Below are 14,203 nucleotides of genomic sequence, written 5' to 3' on the forward strand. Positions count from 1 at the left end.
CACCCACCACGGCCGTCTTGTAGACCACAGGCCAGCCCTCGAGATTTCCACGGGAGCACGATGAGCAACAGCCTCAACCCCAGGAGTTAGCAGGTTTCCCCTATGGCTTTTCTCTTGCAGACAATGAAAACGTTCCATTCATTTATTCAACAAAGACAGTACCTGTTGAGCTCTGTGTTGGGGCCAAGACAGTGACTCAGGCCAATAAGGGCCTTGCCTTCTGGAAGCTTTTTTTTTTTTTCCCTGAAACATGCAGAGAAGTTTTTACTTATCACGTGTGTTGGTAATACTTAATATTTAGCTGTAGAACAGAGTCCCAGATAGAGCTGCAGGCAGGGTGTTAGTAGGGTTTGAGGGTGGGGCACGACATCAAGGACACGGTAGGCTGGCTGCTCAGTAAGGAAATTCTGTATTTCTCAAGTGCCAACTTCTGTTACAGTCGATTTCAATTACTCAGTTTTTAGGCAGATACCTGTATTTGGGATTGTGTTATACATTTTTGCCAATTAAGGATCTCATTTCATTTTTTTGATTGGCTGATTCAGTTGTCATTAAAGGTCAGGTAGCATGGCCTCATTCCCCGCCCCCCTCCCACTACCACCCCCTCCACACATACAGCAGAATAGTATTCTTATTAGAAGTTCCCAAGGATGGAGCAATTCCAGCATGCACATTGTGATCAGACATAGCCGGGAGGATGACGAACTATAGTCATCTAGAAATAACAGTCTTCTCCATTAAAGCAGTAACATGCAGGGTCCTCATCTGCTTCACAAAGGTGCTTTTACCGGATTCTCCAGCACCCAGCACCAGCAGTCTGGTAGACCTGCTTGTCCTTCTTTTTTTTTTGTTTTTAATTGTACTTTAGATGAAGGTTTACAGAGCAAACTAGTTTCTCATTAAACAATTAATACATATATTGTTTTGTGACATTGGTTGCCAACTCTACGACATGTCAACACTCTCCCCTTCTCAACCTTGGGTTCCTGCCTTACCAGGTTTCCTGTCCCCTCTGCCTTCTCGTCCTTGCCCCTGGGCTGGTGTGCCCATTTAGTCTCATTTTGTTTTATGGGCCTGTCTAATCTTTAGCTGAATCGTGAACCTCAGGAGTGACTTCATTACTGAGCTATAAGCGTGTCTGGGGACTAACCTCTCGGGGTTTCTCCAGTCTCTGTCAGACCTGTAAGTCTGGTCTTTTTTTTTTTTTGTGTGAGTTAGAATTTTGTTGTATGTTTTTCTCCAGCTCTGTCCAGGACCTTCTATTGTGATTCCTGTCAGAGCAGTCAGTGGTGGTAGCCAGGCACCATCTAGTTGTGCTGGACTCAGTCTGGTGCAGGCTGTAGTACTTGTGGTCCATTAGTCATTTGGGCTAATCTTTCCTTTGTATCTTTGGTTTTCTTCATTCTCCCTTGCTCCAGACGGGGTGAGACCAGTGGAGTATCTTAGATGGCTGCTCACAAGCTTTTAAGACCCCAGACGCTACTCACCGAAGTAGAATGTAGAATATTTTCTTTATAAACTATGTTATGCCAATTGAGCTAGATGTTCCTGTAGACCATGGTCCCCACAGCCCTCAGCCCAGTAATTTGGTCTCTCAGGGAGTTTGGATGTGTCTATGGCACCTTCATGACCTTGCCTTGGAGGAGTTGTGCTGGCTTCCCCAGTATTGTATACTGTCTTACCCTACACCAAAGTTACCACTTATCTATTGTCTATTTAGTGTTTTTCCCTTCCATTCCTCCCCTACCTTGTAACCATCAAAGATTGTTTCTTTTTGTGTGTAAACTTCTTCATGAGTTTTTGTAGTAGTGGTCTCAATCTTCTTGTGGGCCTCGTGCCACACCTTCCTCCGTCTTGTGCTGGTCATGTTGGAGGGAGGTGCATGCTTCATGCCAGCACCTCCGGCTCAGTGCCCACTGGGTCTACACTGCCTGGGACTAGAGTAACAGTGGCACAGCCAGAGCTCTTGCTTTCATCAGGGAGGCAGAAAAACTTCCAAAAATATATGGAATGCCACGTTGAGTGAGGACAAACCTTGTAGAAAAAGGTGATCCAGAGAAACAAGGACAAAGGAGTCCAAAGAAAATTGTATATCTGAATCTGACCTAGGATGGACGGGATGAGGGGAGAAGCCAGCCAGCCATTGGGTGGAGGTGGGGATCTATCATTTGACAAACCTACATTAAGCTCCCAGTCCCTGCTCTCACTGAGCGAACCAATGGCACGTCAGGGAGCAGAGGAGCAGACAGGCAATTACAACATAGAGCCATGCCTTCTGTGGCAAAGGGTGATAACAGGATACCCGACTGAGTCTGGCAGTCAGAGAAGGCTTCCTGAAAGAAGCAGCATCTCGACTGTACCTTGAGGAATGAGCAGGTGCAGGCTGGGGTTAAGGAGATGCAGACATTAATCGAGGAAGGGTTGTGGAGAGGGTGCACCCCAGGTTCCAATGTGGCACTCTGAGCTGAGGGTGCTGCCCTGCCCCTTGCTCTGACCTTCTTTCTTTTGCTTCCAGCCCATGACACTGGTCTCGTGACCCTACAAGTTGCCTTCAACAACCAGATCATCTCCAACTCGGTGGTGTTTGAGTACAAAGCCCGGGCGTTGCCCACTCTCCCTTCCTCCCAGCACGACTGGCTGTCGTTGGATGGTAAGGACGGCGCTCGGGTCGCCTGGCCAGGTGGTGGGAGAGGGACACCTGTGCTCTCTGGGCACAAGGTGTGTAAAAGGAGGTAGCACCCAGGTTTCCTGGTTCCTGCTCGGAGCGAGTGGGGAGGGTTAAGAGGCTCCTCCTCTGGCTATGTGTGTCTCTGAAGTTGGGCAGCCGTGTGTGGCCATCGGCTGGCCATCTCTGCCTGGCCCTGAGACAGAATGAAGTATGTGAGGTTGGGCCCATGTCTGTCACTCCTGCTGGGATACCTGAGTGGCCAGATGAGCCCCTGAGGAGCCCTGAGGTCCTCCCCTCCACAGACCCCAGAGGAGCCTAGAGGTCCCCTGTCCACAGACAGACCCGAGGGGCCCTGAGGTCCCCTTGTCCACAGACAGATCACTGAGGGCCCTGAGGTCCCCCCATCCACAAACGAACCCCGAGCAGCGGGGTCTGAGCGCCCTCGGCCACTCTCCTGGCTGTTTCCATGGTTTCCCCGGAGCAGAGGCAGCTCCTGCAGGCCGTGGCCAGGCCTCAAGCCTCTTAGAAGAAAGTAGTGTGTGAAGCTGAGTGGAGACGACTCCGGGCAGCTTCTCTCAGATCCCGAGGCCTGGGCAGGCAGGCCCATGTGTGTGAGTGCCTCTGCCAACCTCCCAGTGGAAGCCCTCAGCCACTGTCCTACATGCTCCTCAGCTGTCCTGACTTAGGCGGCTGCCCGACAGAACCTCTGAGACAAGCCCAGAGTTAGGATGGCAACAGAAGAAGGAGGGCCAGGGGCTCCCTGTCGGCAACAAGGGAGGAGGCAAGACCTGCTGGCCAAGGAGAGGCGGGGCTCCATGAGCCACTGCTGCACCCACAGGTTGGCTCTGTGCTGGCTGCTCCCCCTTCTCACCAGAGGCTCTGCAGAAAGAAGCTGCCAATGACAGGCTGGGGACTGCCAGGGTCAGTGGCTGTCCTTGCTAATCTGGCTATGCCCAGGACTGGCTGGGGCTTAGGGGCTGAGCCAACAGTCTGCTCTCTGCACAGGGGACAGGGTGCAAGGGGTGGTTTGACAAGACCTCAGGAGCAGGCAGCCAGCAGATGTGCCAGGCAGTGGAGAACCTCGCTGGAGACCTCCCTAGCCCAGGGCACTGGGCCCTGGGCAGGGTCAGTTCCTTAAGCACCCCTCCCCCCATCCACAACAGCCCTTCTGCCTGTCCCTCTCAGACTGCCCCTTGCTGCGGGAAGACTTCTGGGCTTGGGCCCACAGCCCTGGGCAGCTGCCCTGAGCTGACCGTGTGTGGAGCCGGGCCTCCTCCCAGCCCGGCCCCAGCAGTGACAGGGTGCCCACAGCTGCCCTGGCTGGCTAACCCTCAGGAGCTGTTTCCAGAGGTGGCTCTGGGTCAGCGGGAGTCTGCACCCTGGCCTCAGCTGCCTGGGAGCACCACACTGGCCTTGGCAGCGTTCCCAGCTGCAGCTGGAGCCAGGCGGAGCTGTGGCTATGGTCTGCAAGATGTAACAGAGAAGGGGAGGGTGACAGGGGCTCCTGTTCAGAACATCCAGTTTCAAGCCCTGGGTCTCCCTGCGTGACCTAGCCGGCCTCACTGTGGGGGAGGGGAGGGTACTCAAGGATGTTGGGACCAGTGTAGGGCCTGTATGGGAGATGGAGCCTTTTCAGAGAGCAAAGTCTCAGCAGACGTTGCTCCAAGCCCAAGAAAGGTAGCTGCCCTGGGAAGCCCAGAGAGCAAGCTGTGCCGAGAGGCTGCCTTCCGGCAGGGTACTTGTGTGGAAACCAGAAAAGGGAGCTGCCCCCACTGCTTCGTGAGAAACACACCCTCAGGCAATGAGCCTTCTGCATGCCAGGCACCTGCTCCCTGGCAGCCCCCTCCATGGGGACTTCGAGCTCTGCCATCTCTAGGCCTCCAAGTTGAAATAAGCACCCTCCCCGCTCTTGGCAGGATACAGAGATGGCAGGGGTTAGGGAGGGGCCATGACAGTGCCAACCTCCATCTGGCACAGAGGCCACTGTCTCTGAGGAGTGTTGGCCCTGTGCTACCACTGGCCTGGGCACAGCTGGGGGGATATTGGTGCCACAGTGGCTTGGACTCTGCTGAATTGGACTGACCCAGCCTGGCTCAGGAAGGACAGTGCCAATCTGTCGTCCACCATGGCCCAGGCTCCCTGCAGAGTGGAACAGAGCCCTGACAGGTGCCCCCTTCCCCCTCATCCCTCACCCTCTGGTCTTGGCCAGGTGTCCTTTCAAGTAATGGGAGGAGGAAGGAGGCCCAGGGCAGAGTAACTACTCCATCGGGTGGGGCAGCCTCCTGCTTCCCCTGAGGGGAGAAGAGTGGAGCTTGCCTGTTCTTTTCTTCCTAAATGAATGTAAGTGACTTAACTACCCAGAGATCATTTTCAAAGCACGTCATCAGCCTGATAAACAGTTAACAGGGCTGGGGGTGCGGGAGCTACCTGCGGCCCCACCAGCAGCAGCATAATCTGTCTCACTGCAAAGGGGACTGCTGGGACCGCCAGCCGGGAGGGTGGGGGTCCCTGGCCCTCCCGCCAGCCCCTTGACCTGGAAGTGAACTTGTGTAGTTGGGGAAGATGCTGCAGTGACCGGGCAGCAGTTGAAAAGCCTTCCCCCTCTCTCTCCTCTGCTCCCAGCTCTGCAACGCCTCAGCTCCGCCCCTCCCACCCCCACGGTTGCTGGGCAAATCCTCCATTAGAGCCGGCTCTGCATGGAAACGTGTGCGTGGCAGGTCGGATAGAGGGGGCGAGGGGGCGAGGGGGCTGCAGCAGCAAGCTAGCGAGGCAGGGCGCACGGCGGCGCGTGCACACAAAGCACACCCGGCACACACGCGCCCTCGCGCGCACGCTGGCGCACAGCTGCAATGCGGGACCTGCGGGGAAGGGATTGGAGGGTTGCGCTCGGCGGGGCTGGCGGTGCCACTCGCCCTGGTCCACTGCGGCAAAACGCCGGTGTATCCAAAAGGCCGAGCCTTTCGCCGGCGTTCGGAGAGTAAACAATGATGTACCAATCGCGAGCTCGGTTCCGGCACCCAGGCCGGCTGCGCGCGTTTCCGCGCGCCCTCTACTCATCGCCGCATCTGCATCCTGGCAGCGCTCTCTGCCCCTCTCCCGTCCCAGAGGGGAAAATGTTTGGGGAAGAGAACGTTTGCCTTCGTTTGATTTAAAAAATAGACTTGTTTACCAGACTCAAAGGTGGGTGGGGGCCGCGGCGTAGGAGCACAGCGAATCCGGGCGCGCGCAACCGCGACGGCGCAGCCTTTGTCTGCAGTCCAGCCCCGCAAGGGTGATCACGTGCCTGGGGGAGGGGGCGATCTTCCCTGCGGACGGGCTACGGCGATGGGGCCCCAAATCCCCAGAATGTGGCTGGGGGGCAGCCATCCAGGCTGAGACGGGGCACGGAGACGGGAAGAGGGAGGAGAACAGGGTGGAGCCAGCGCGACCAGGCCCGCCTGGGACAGACCTCCAGAAGCACAGTCCACTGGGAGCGCCTCTCAGACCTAGGGGCCTTTGCCCTGTGAGCTCTGGGGGCCGAAGCTCTGTCTGCCCGGACCTCCAGGGCCTAGCTCAGGGCTGGCAAGCAGTAGGGAGCAGTGCATATTTGCTGTGTGAGTACATGAATGAATGAGCAGTTGTTGAAACACAGCAAAGAGGCCTAATCCAGCCTAGTGTTTTCATCATTTCCTCCCCTAAAGGTCCGGATTTGGAACAAACTACCCTGGGCCTGACCCCAGACCATTTGTACTGACAGGGTTGAGCCTATGCTGGATGGCTGATCCTGGATCCCAGCTCCAGGTCCCCGGGTTGATCTGGAGCCGACCCGCTGTGCAGTCAGGGTGGGGGTGGGGGGGCGTGATGGGGACCTCTTCCAGGCAGAGGCAGGTAGTGTGGGGTTTACCCTGGAGATGGGTTGGGAGAGTCTCTGGGAAATGTCACTTCTGCCTGGGATGGGTCCTGTGGATACAAGCAACCAGAACTGTGCTGAGCATAACAGGATGTGCTGTCTGTTTAGAAGGGTTTTTGGGGCTTTTGTTTTCAAAAAGAATAAAACCATGCTGTTAAACATTGTGCTCTGGAGAGTGGGAGGTGACGCTGGCCCACATCCAGGGCAAGGGCAACTTTAAGCAACCCCAGTCCCTGCAGAGAAAGTGAGCAGAACTTCCTGTGTTGTTCTTTCTCTCCTCACAGTCATCCGTCATCCGACACTACCCAAGGCCAGGTTAAGAAGACCGAGGGTCCCCCATCCCCCCACCCCCACCCCCACCCTGCTGGGCCCACTTCTGGAAGCCCCACTAAGCCACTTACACTTAGACACTATTTTCAATTGCTTCTCAGGCTGTGAGCCTCCTGCCTGAGTCAGAGGATTGGCACGAGGCCACACATCAGGCAGGCCTTCTCGTGGTGACCCTCAGGGTGGGGTGGAACCTAGTCATCACAAGCAGATAGCAGAGCAGGGACTGGAGCTCAAAGCTTGCCATCCAGGCATCTTCTTCCTGGGCCAGCCTCAGGGTAGAGTGGGCACCCCCAGGCTAGCCAGAGCCATAGAAAGTTAACCCACTGGTCAACCAGCATTCATCAGTAACCTGACCTCAGGACCAGCCTGGCTCTGGGTTAGGTGTCTGGGAAGATTGAGAACCTCCACTGAGTCTAAGGAGATGGGGGGAAGGACAAGCAAGATTTGGACCCTGGTTTGGTCTTCTGGTCTGCTCGAGCTCTCTGTGCTGACAGGTGGAAGGAGACATGTGGCTGGGGTGGCCCCCAGTTCTGCCCCTGCCTTGGAGCTGCCACCCTGGCTGAGAGAAGTCCTGTCCCTAGTATGTGGCTGTGGTCCAGTGGCCTCTCCCTTGCAGGGTGGTTTCCAATATCTTCTCAGCTGCCATCCACCAAGAGCAGGAGACCACAGGGCAGCCCAGGGGCAATGGGAGAGGCCATTCCAGCTGTGCTGCTAAGGCCCATAGGAGGTGTCTGCATGCTTTCTTCCTCCCATGGTGACACTCTGGGGCTTTCTGATGAGTGTGCCTGGGCTGGCAACCCCTGGGCTGGCTCCCTCCCACAGACCTATCCAGCCTACCGGCCAATCACCCTCATCTGAGCCGATTCGGTGATTTGGTGATGCTGAAACCATCCACATAGGAACACATGCACCACAACAGAAACTGGGGACCAATTCCAAGAGCATCACATTCACCAGATGATCTAAGACGGGAGGTATCTTAGTCATCTAGTGCTGCAATAACAGAAATACCACAAGTGGATGGCTTTAACAAAGAGAAATTTATTCTCTCACAGTCTAGGAGGCTAGAAGTCCAAAATCAGGGTGTCAGTTCCAGGGCAAGGCTTTCTCTCTCTGCTAGTTCTGGACAAAGGTCCTTGTCATCAGTCTTCCTTTGGTCTAGGAGCTTCTCTGCACAGGAACCTCAGGTCCAAAGGACAAGCTGTGCTCCTAGCTCTGCTTTCTTGGTGGTATGAGGTCCCCCTGTTTCTCTGCTCACTTCTCTATTTTATATCGCAAAAGAGATTGGCTTAAGACACAATCTAATCTTGTAAATTGAGTCCTGCCCCATTAACATAACTGCCTCTAATCCTGCCTCATAAACATCATAGAGGTAGGATTTACAACACAGGAAAATCACATCAGATGACAAAATGGTGGACAATCACACAATACTGGGAATCATGGCCTAACCAAGTTAACACACATTTTTGGGGGACACATTTCAATCCATAACAGGAGGAGAAGAAGTTATTTAGTTGTTAAATAATTTAAAATGTCATTGTTTTACTAAAACAACTACAGTTTGCCTTATGAAGTAGAATACATTTATAAAAATTGTTAAGATCAAACATACCACATCAGTGAATTGTCTTGACTTCAAAGAGCTGCTGGGAGTCACTCATAGTCAGACTCGAGGATCCCACTCACCCTCCAGGAGCCCTTCGGAGAAGAAGTTTGAGAAGCACTGAGGTAGGGTCCTCTTCAGTAAGGAATCAGGTGGCACTACCAAGAACTTTCTGGTGTTCCCCTGAAGTGGGGTCTGGGACACACACAAGCTTATTATCTCAGGGTCTCCAGGTGCCTCTTTGTATAAAAAGCCAAATCTATTACCTTTGAGTCCATTCCGGCTCATAGCAACCCTATAAGACAGAGTAGAACTGCCCCAAAGGGTTTCCAAGGCTGTAACCTTTATGGACAAAGACTGCCACATCTTTCTCCTGTAGTGTGGCTAGTGAGTTTGAACCGCTGACCTTTCCATTAGCAGCCAAGCGCTTAACCACTGCGCCACCAGGGCTCTTTGCTTCTTTGTATAAGGGTGACGTAAGAGATGCGGATGATGGTGTAAGAAGCTGGTTTGACCTAGTCTTATACTTGGGACTAAAGTTGGGTGGCAAGACTAGCTGCCTCTCTGAGCTTCAGCACCCAGGCGGTACTTTGCCGCAAAGCCTGGCTCCCTCCCCATCCTCAGTCTCGCTTGCTCTCTGTGGGGTCCACATACCTTACAGTTTGGGGGAGGGGGTACATGGACCCTGTGCTCTGCTAACATGCTTTCCTTAGACACCGTGGGGAGTGGGGATCTTGCCAGCACCCCATCTCTCCCTGGGGAGCATCTTAGCTTTGGGGCTCCCCAGGAGCCAGCTGTTGCTCCTTAGTCAGGGGACCAAGGGATCAGTACTCAGATACCTCCTGGGGAAATGATGCCCCAACGTTTGCAGCTGGGGCCACACCAGATCTGTCTGTGAGGAGGTCCTCTGGGTGGCAGGGAGTGGGTCACCTTGGAGCTGGGCCTCCCCAGCCTCTTTGCAGCCATTACAAATGGGCCCTTGAGGGAAATGGTGCTTGGGAGAATGTGCAGCCACTGCAGATGCCGGGAGGGAGGCAGCCTTGGCCCCCTCACCGTGTTTGTGAGGGCAGGAAGCAAAGTAAACACCATGAAGGAAGCCTCAGAATGCCACAGACGGCAGGATCTGCTTCCAAGCCATCCCAAGGCTTGAAGATGGGAGGCTGGGACCCCCCTGTGGTCAGTATCAACCAACTTTTCCTTGACCATCTGTTGTGGGCTTGCCCCTGGGAATCCAGAGAAGCACAGGGCACGGTCACATCCTACAGGCCTTGCTGAAGACAAGACTGGCCACAGACAATGCCTGAGGCCTTGCTGAAGGTTTACGCTGCAAGGGACTCTGACCATGCATATGAAGGAAGAGGTACAGCCCTGACCCTGGGAGCTGGCTCAGCGGCCACTGAGGGAGTTAAAGGGCCACAATTACACAGCTGGAGGCAGCATTGTTTAAGGAGTGTCATAGGAAGTGCAGCTCAACTCAACATTTATTGAGCATTTAATATGTGAACAGTGGCAATCACTTGGGGATGGGTCCAGACATGGGTAAGACAAGTTCCTATTCTCAAGGAGCTTTATATTCCACATGGGAGACCCAGGTTCGATTCCTAGCCAATGCACCTTATGTGTCAGGGGAGGCTTGTGTGTTGCTATGATGCTGAACAGGTTTCAGCGGAGCTTCCAGACTAAGCAGACTAGGAGGAAACGCCTGGTGATCTGCTTCTGAAAATCAGCCAGTGAAAACCCTATGGATCACAACCGTCTTATCTGAAACTGATCATGGGGATATCTGTTTCTGCTGAGTCCCAGAGATAGACTCCCTCCCCATTGCTCTGCCTTGGAGCACAGGGGCTGGAGGTGAGCCCCAAAGTAGGAACAAACTGTGATTCATCCCTACACAGTACCTTGATGTCCTATCCACAGGTGGCTGTTGCTGTTGGGGGAAATGTAGGGATGCTGCAGATGGTAGATGCTAAGGTAATCACCCACTGCCGTGGAGGTGATGCCGACTCACAGTGACCCTATAGGACAGAGTAGAACTGCCCCATAGGGTTTCAAAGGCTGTAATCATTACAGGAGCAGACTGTCACATCTTTCTCCCAAGGAGCGTTTGGTGGCTTCAAACCACTGACCTTTCAGTTAGCAGCTGAGCACTTAACCACTGTGCCACCAGGGTGCCTTCAAGAAATCACACTTGCTCCTAAATCAATTACCCTGACTCCCATCATCCCACCACAGTATCTGGATGTGGACGCTCTCCAGAAGGCACAGCCTCCAAGGAAGTCCTCTTGGCAAAGCTGGGGCCCCAGATGGATCAGCATGCTTGGAGAGGTGGCCAGTCTAGGCCAGGATTATGCTGACTTCCTTAGCTTTGCCCAAGACTGGCTTCCAGAACCCACTTCCCTGGAAGAGAATGGAGTTGGAGTATGCCTGTCCAGTGGTGGAGAAAAATGGTCCTAAGACTGTGAGACTCAGAGCATCACCAGCAAGGAAGAGAAGAAGCAGGGCCTGGTTGGAAGCCAGTGTGGCCTCTGGGAGGTCCCAGAGAAGGGTAGGAGAAGACCCTTCCCACCCAGTTGGCTCCATGTAGGATGAAGAAGGCAAAGCTCAGACTCATCCGGCTCCACCTCTGGCTTCGGCCGGAAGGAAGACACTATTCTTTTAAAAGCCCCCAAAACATATAAAGGTGCCCTGGTGGCTCAGCAGTTAAGCTCTCAGCTGCTAACTGAAAGGTTGGCAGTTCAAACCCACCCAGCCACTCCACAGGGAGAAAGACCTGGTGATCTGCTCCTGTAAAGATTACAGCCTAGGAAACCCTATGGGGGCAGTTCTACTCTGTCCTATAGAGTCACTATGAATCTAATCTTCTCGATGGTAACAGTTTTAATCTTTACAGGAGCAGATCACCAAATCTTTCTCCCACAGAGCCACTGGGTGAGTTTGAACCACTGACCTTTCAGTTAGCAGCCAAGCACATAATCACTGCACCACCAGGGCTCCTTTTCCATAGGTATAAAAAAAATAAACGAAAACCAAACCTGTTGCCTTTGAGTTGATTCTGACTCATAGCAACCCTATAGGACAGAGCAGAACTGTTCCATAGGGTTTCCAAGGAGTGCCTGGTGGATTCAAACTGCTGACTTTTTGGTTAGCAGCCAAACTCTTAACCACTAGGAGTTAGAGGTTAGGATTTGCAACACATGTTTTAGGGGGACACAATTCAACCCATAAAACCTGTGAATGCCTGTGACATGCTGGGTGCAAGCAGGGAACTCCACCCCAGTTCCCTTGTTTAGAAGGGCTAGTGACATTTTAGCTCACTTCACTGGCACCAAGCTGCTTTGGTTGGTCTTGAGACACATGGGAGAGCTGGCAGACTTCTCAGCCACCATGGTTGTCTTTGACTCAGAGCTGCCCGCCACCCCCCGCAAGAGTAACAACAGCTGATATCCGAGTCCTCTCCACCTACCAGGCCCTCTCCATGAAGCAGTCACTCAAACTTCACAATAACCTGCAACTTCCCATTCTACAGATGAGGACATTCAGACACACTGACAGGTGGCGAACTCATCGTCAGTCAGTCTGACTCCATCCTCCTGCTCTTGACTTTTGTACGATGACAGTCCTCCCCTGACCCTCCTCTCCCTATTGCACCCACGCTGTTCCGAGCTGTCTCTCGAGCTAGAAGCATCCCTTGTCCCTGCTCCTCCACTCCCTGTGCTCCGCTCACCCCCAAACCAAGCAGTTTGCAGATTGTTGTTGTTTCTATTTGATTTTTGACTCATAGAAACCCCATGTGACAGAGTAGAACTGCTCCCATAAGGTTTTCTCTGCTGTAATCTTTACAGGAGCAGATCACCAGGTCTTTCTCCCATGGAGCCTCTGGGTGGGTTCAAACTGCCAACCTTTCAGATAGCAGATGAGTACTTTACCTTTGCATTAAAAATCCACAGAGCTTCTTTCTCTGGTCTCTGCCACATTCCTCCCTTAGGCCTTCACCATCTCGTATCAGGGCTAGAACCTCCTAGCTGGCCTGCCTGCTGCTATTCCTTTTTCTTCCCATCCATGGATCCCTGATGCAGTCAGAAAGGATTGATGGAGTGACCACTGTGGGCCAGGTGTTGGTGAGGTGCCATCCCACTGGGAGAGACAGACAAGAAACCAGCAATGGATAATGCAGTGTACCAAGATCTGTAAAAGGGGGTATACAGGACTACAGAGCACTTGTTTGGGTGCTCTGTCTCTTAGGAAGGTCCAGATAAATTCTAACCCTCCAGCATAATATGCTGTAATTGTTGTTGGGTGCCGTTGAGTCGATACTGACTCATAGTGACCCCATGTGACAGAGTAGGACTGGCCCATGGGGTTTTGTTGGCTGTAATCGTTAGGGAAGTAGATGGCCAGGTCTTTCTCTTGCAGAGCGCTGAGTAGATTTGAACTGCCAACCTTTCAGGTAGCAGCCTACTGCTTAACCACTGCACCACTAGGGCTCCTTCCAGCATAATATACAAGGCCATTTGTAAGCTGACCTCTACCTGTCCATCTTTCTCAGCTCATCTTCAGGCCTTGCTCTCCTCCTGCAAAACACTCTGCCCTACACTCTGCTGAAATACTCAGGGGAACCAAACATACTGTGTTGTTTCTCACCTCCGGGCCTTTGCACGTGCTGTTCCCACTGGTCCATCGGGTCTTTTCCCCGTGGTTGCTCTTTTTTAAAATTACCACTCAAAGTTCCCCTCCTCTACAAAGCTCATCCCATCCCTCCCACGCAGGATGCCTCCTTTTCATCTGACTTTCCCATCACCCTTGTAATGTCCTCCATTAGCAATTCTTCCTTTGGAATTATTTATTCAGTCAATGCTCATTGACTCCCCATTAGGTGCCAGGCGCTGTGCCAACTATTGGAATCAAAGATGAATGAAAATGAATTAAGTCCCTGCACTCACTCAGCTTACCAGAGCAGATAAGGCTAGACCAGTTAGCTGTCCAAGCTAGAGATGATGATGGACTTTGTAGTTCTAGGGGGAAGGGGACAGATTCAAAGGATATTTAGAAGGTGGCATCAATAGGACTTAGGAGTCCCTGGGTAATGCAAATGGTTTACACACTCAGCTACTAACTAAAAGGTTGGAGGTTCAAGTCTACCCAGAGGTGTCTCAGAAGAAAGGCCTAGAGCTCTACTGAACCAAAAACCAAACCTGTTGCCGTCGAGTTGATTCCAACTCATAGTGACCCTGTAGGACAGAGTAGAACTGCCCCATAGGGTTTCCAAGGAGTGCCTGGTGGATTCAAACTGCTGACCTTTTGGTTAGCAGCTGAGGAGATCTACTAGTGGAGGAAAAGTCAGCCCTATCAAGCCTTCACATGAACAAGCATTTTAGGAGCTTATACTGCAGGAGAGTGACTTCTCAGGGAGGTCTGGGAGGGTTTTCTTGAAGAAATCACCCTTGAGCTGAGATCTGAAGGATAAGCAGAAGTTAATTGATGAAAAGGGGAGGCAAGAATATTCCAGGCAGAGGGAACCGCGTGCACAGAAAGCTCTGTGGTGGGAGGCAGAATACAAACGACTAATATACAGAACTCTTCAAGAAATTAGGAAGGAAATTAAGCAAAACGCAGAACACGCAATAGAGGAAATTAAAAAGATTAGAGAAGAGCATAATAACAAATTTAACAGGCTGCAAGAATCCATTGAGAGACAGCAATCAGAAATCCA

At 52.7% G+C, this 14,203-nt stretch overlaps 1 protein-coding gene across 1 annotated transcript in view; it reads left to right on the forward strand.

Moving 5' to 3' along the window:
• The window catches only part of CAMTA1 (calmodulin binding transcription activator 1), a 1,148,791-nt gene that overhangs the window by 1,058,390 nt on the left and 76,198 nt on the right, over window positions 1-14,203 (forward strand). The window contains exon 11 of the mRNA XM_023739374.1: window positions 2,516-2,650. Within this exon, the coding sequence (XP_023595142.1) occupies window positions 2,516-2,650 (135 nt within the window). The remainder of the gene's footprint in view (window positions 1-2,515; window positions 2,651-14,203) is intronic.

Source organism: Trichechus manatus, unplaced genomic scaffold (assembly GCF_000243295.1).
Source record: "Trichechus manatus latirostris isolate Lorelei unplaced genomic scaffold, TriManLat1.0 scaffold00133, whole genome shotgun sequence".
Classification (NCBI taxonomy): Eukaryota; Metazoa; Chordata; class Mammalia; order Sirenia; family Trichechidae; genus Trichechus; species Trichechus manatus.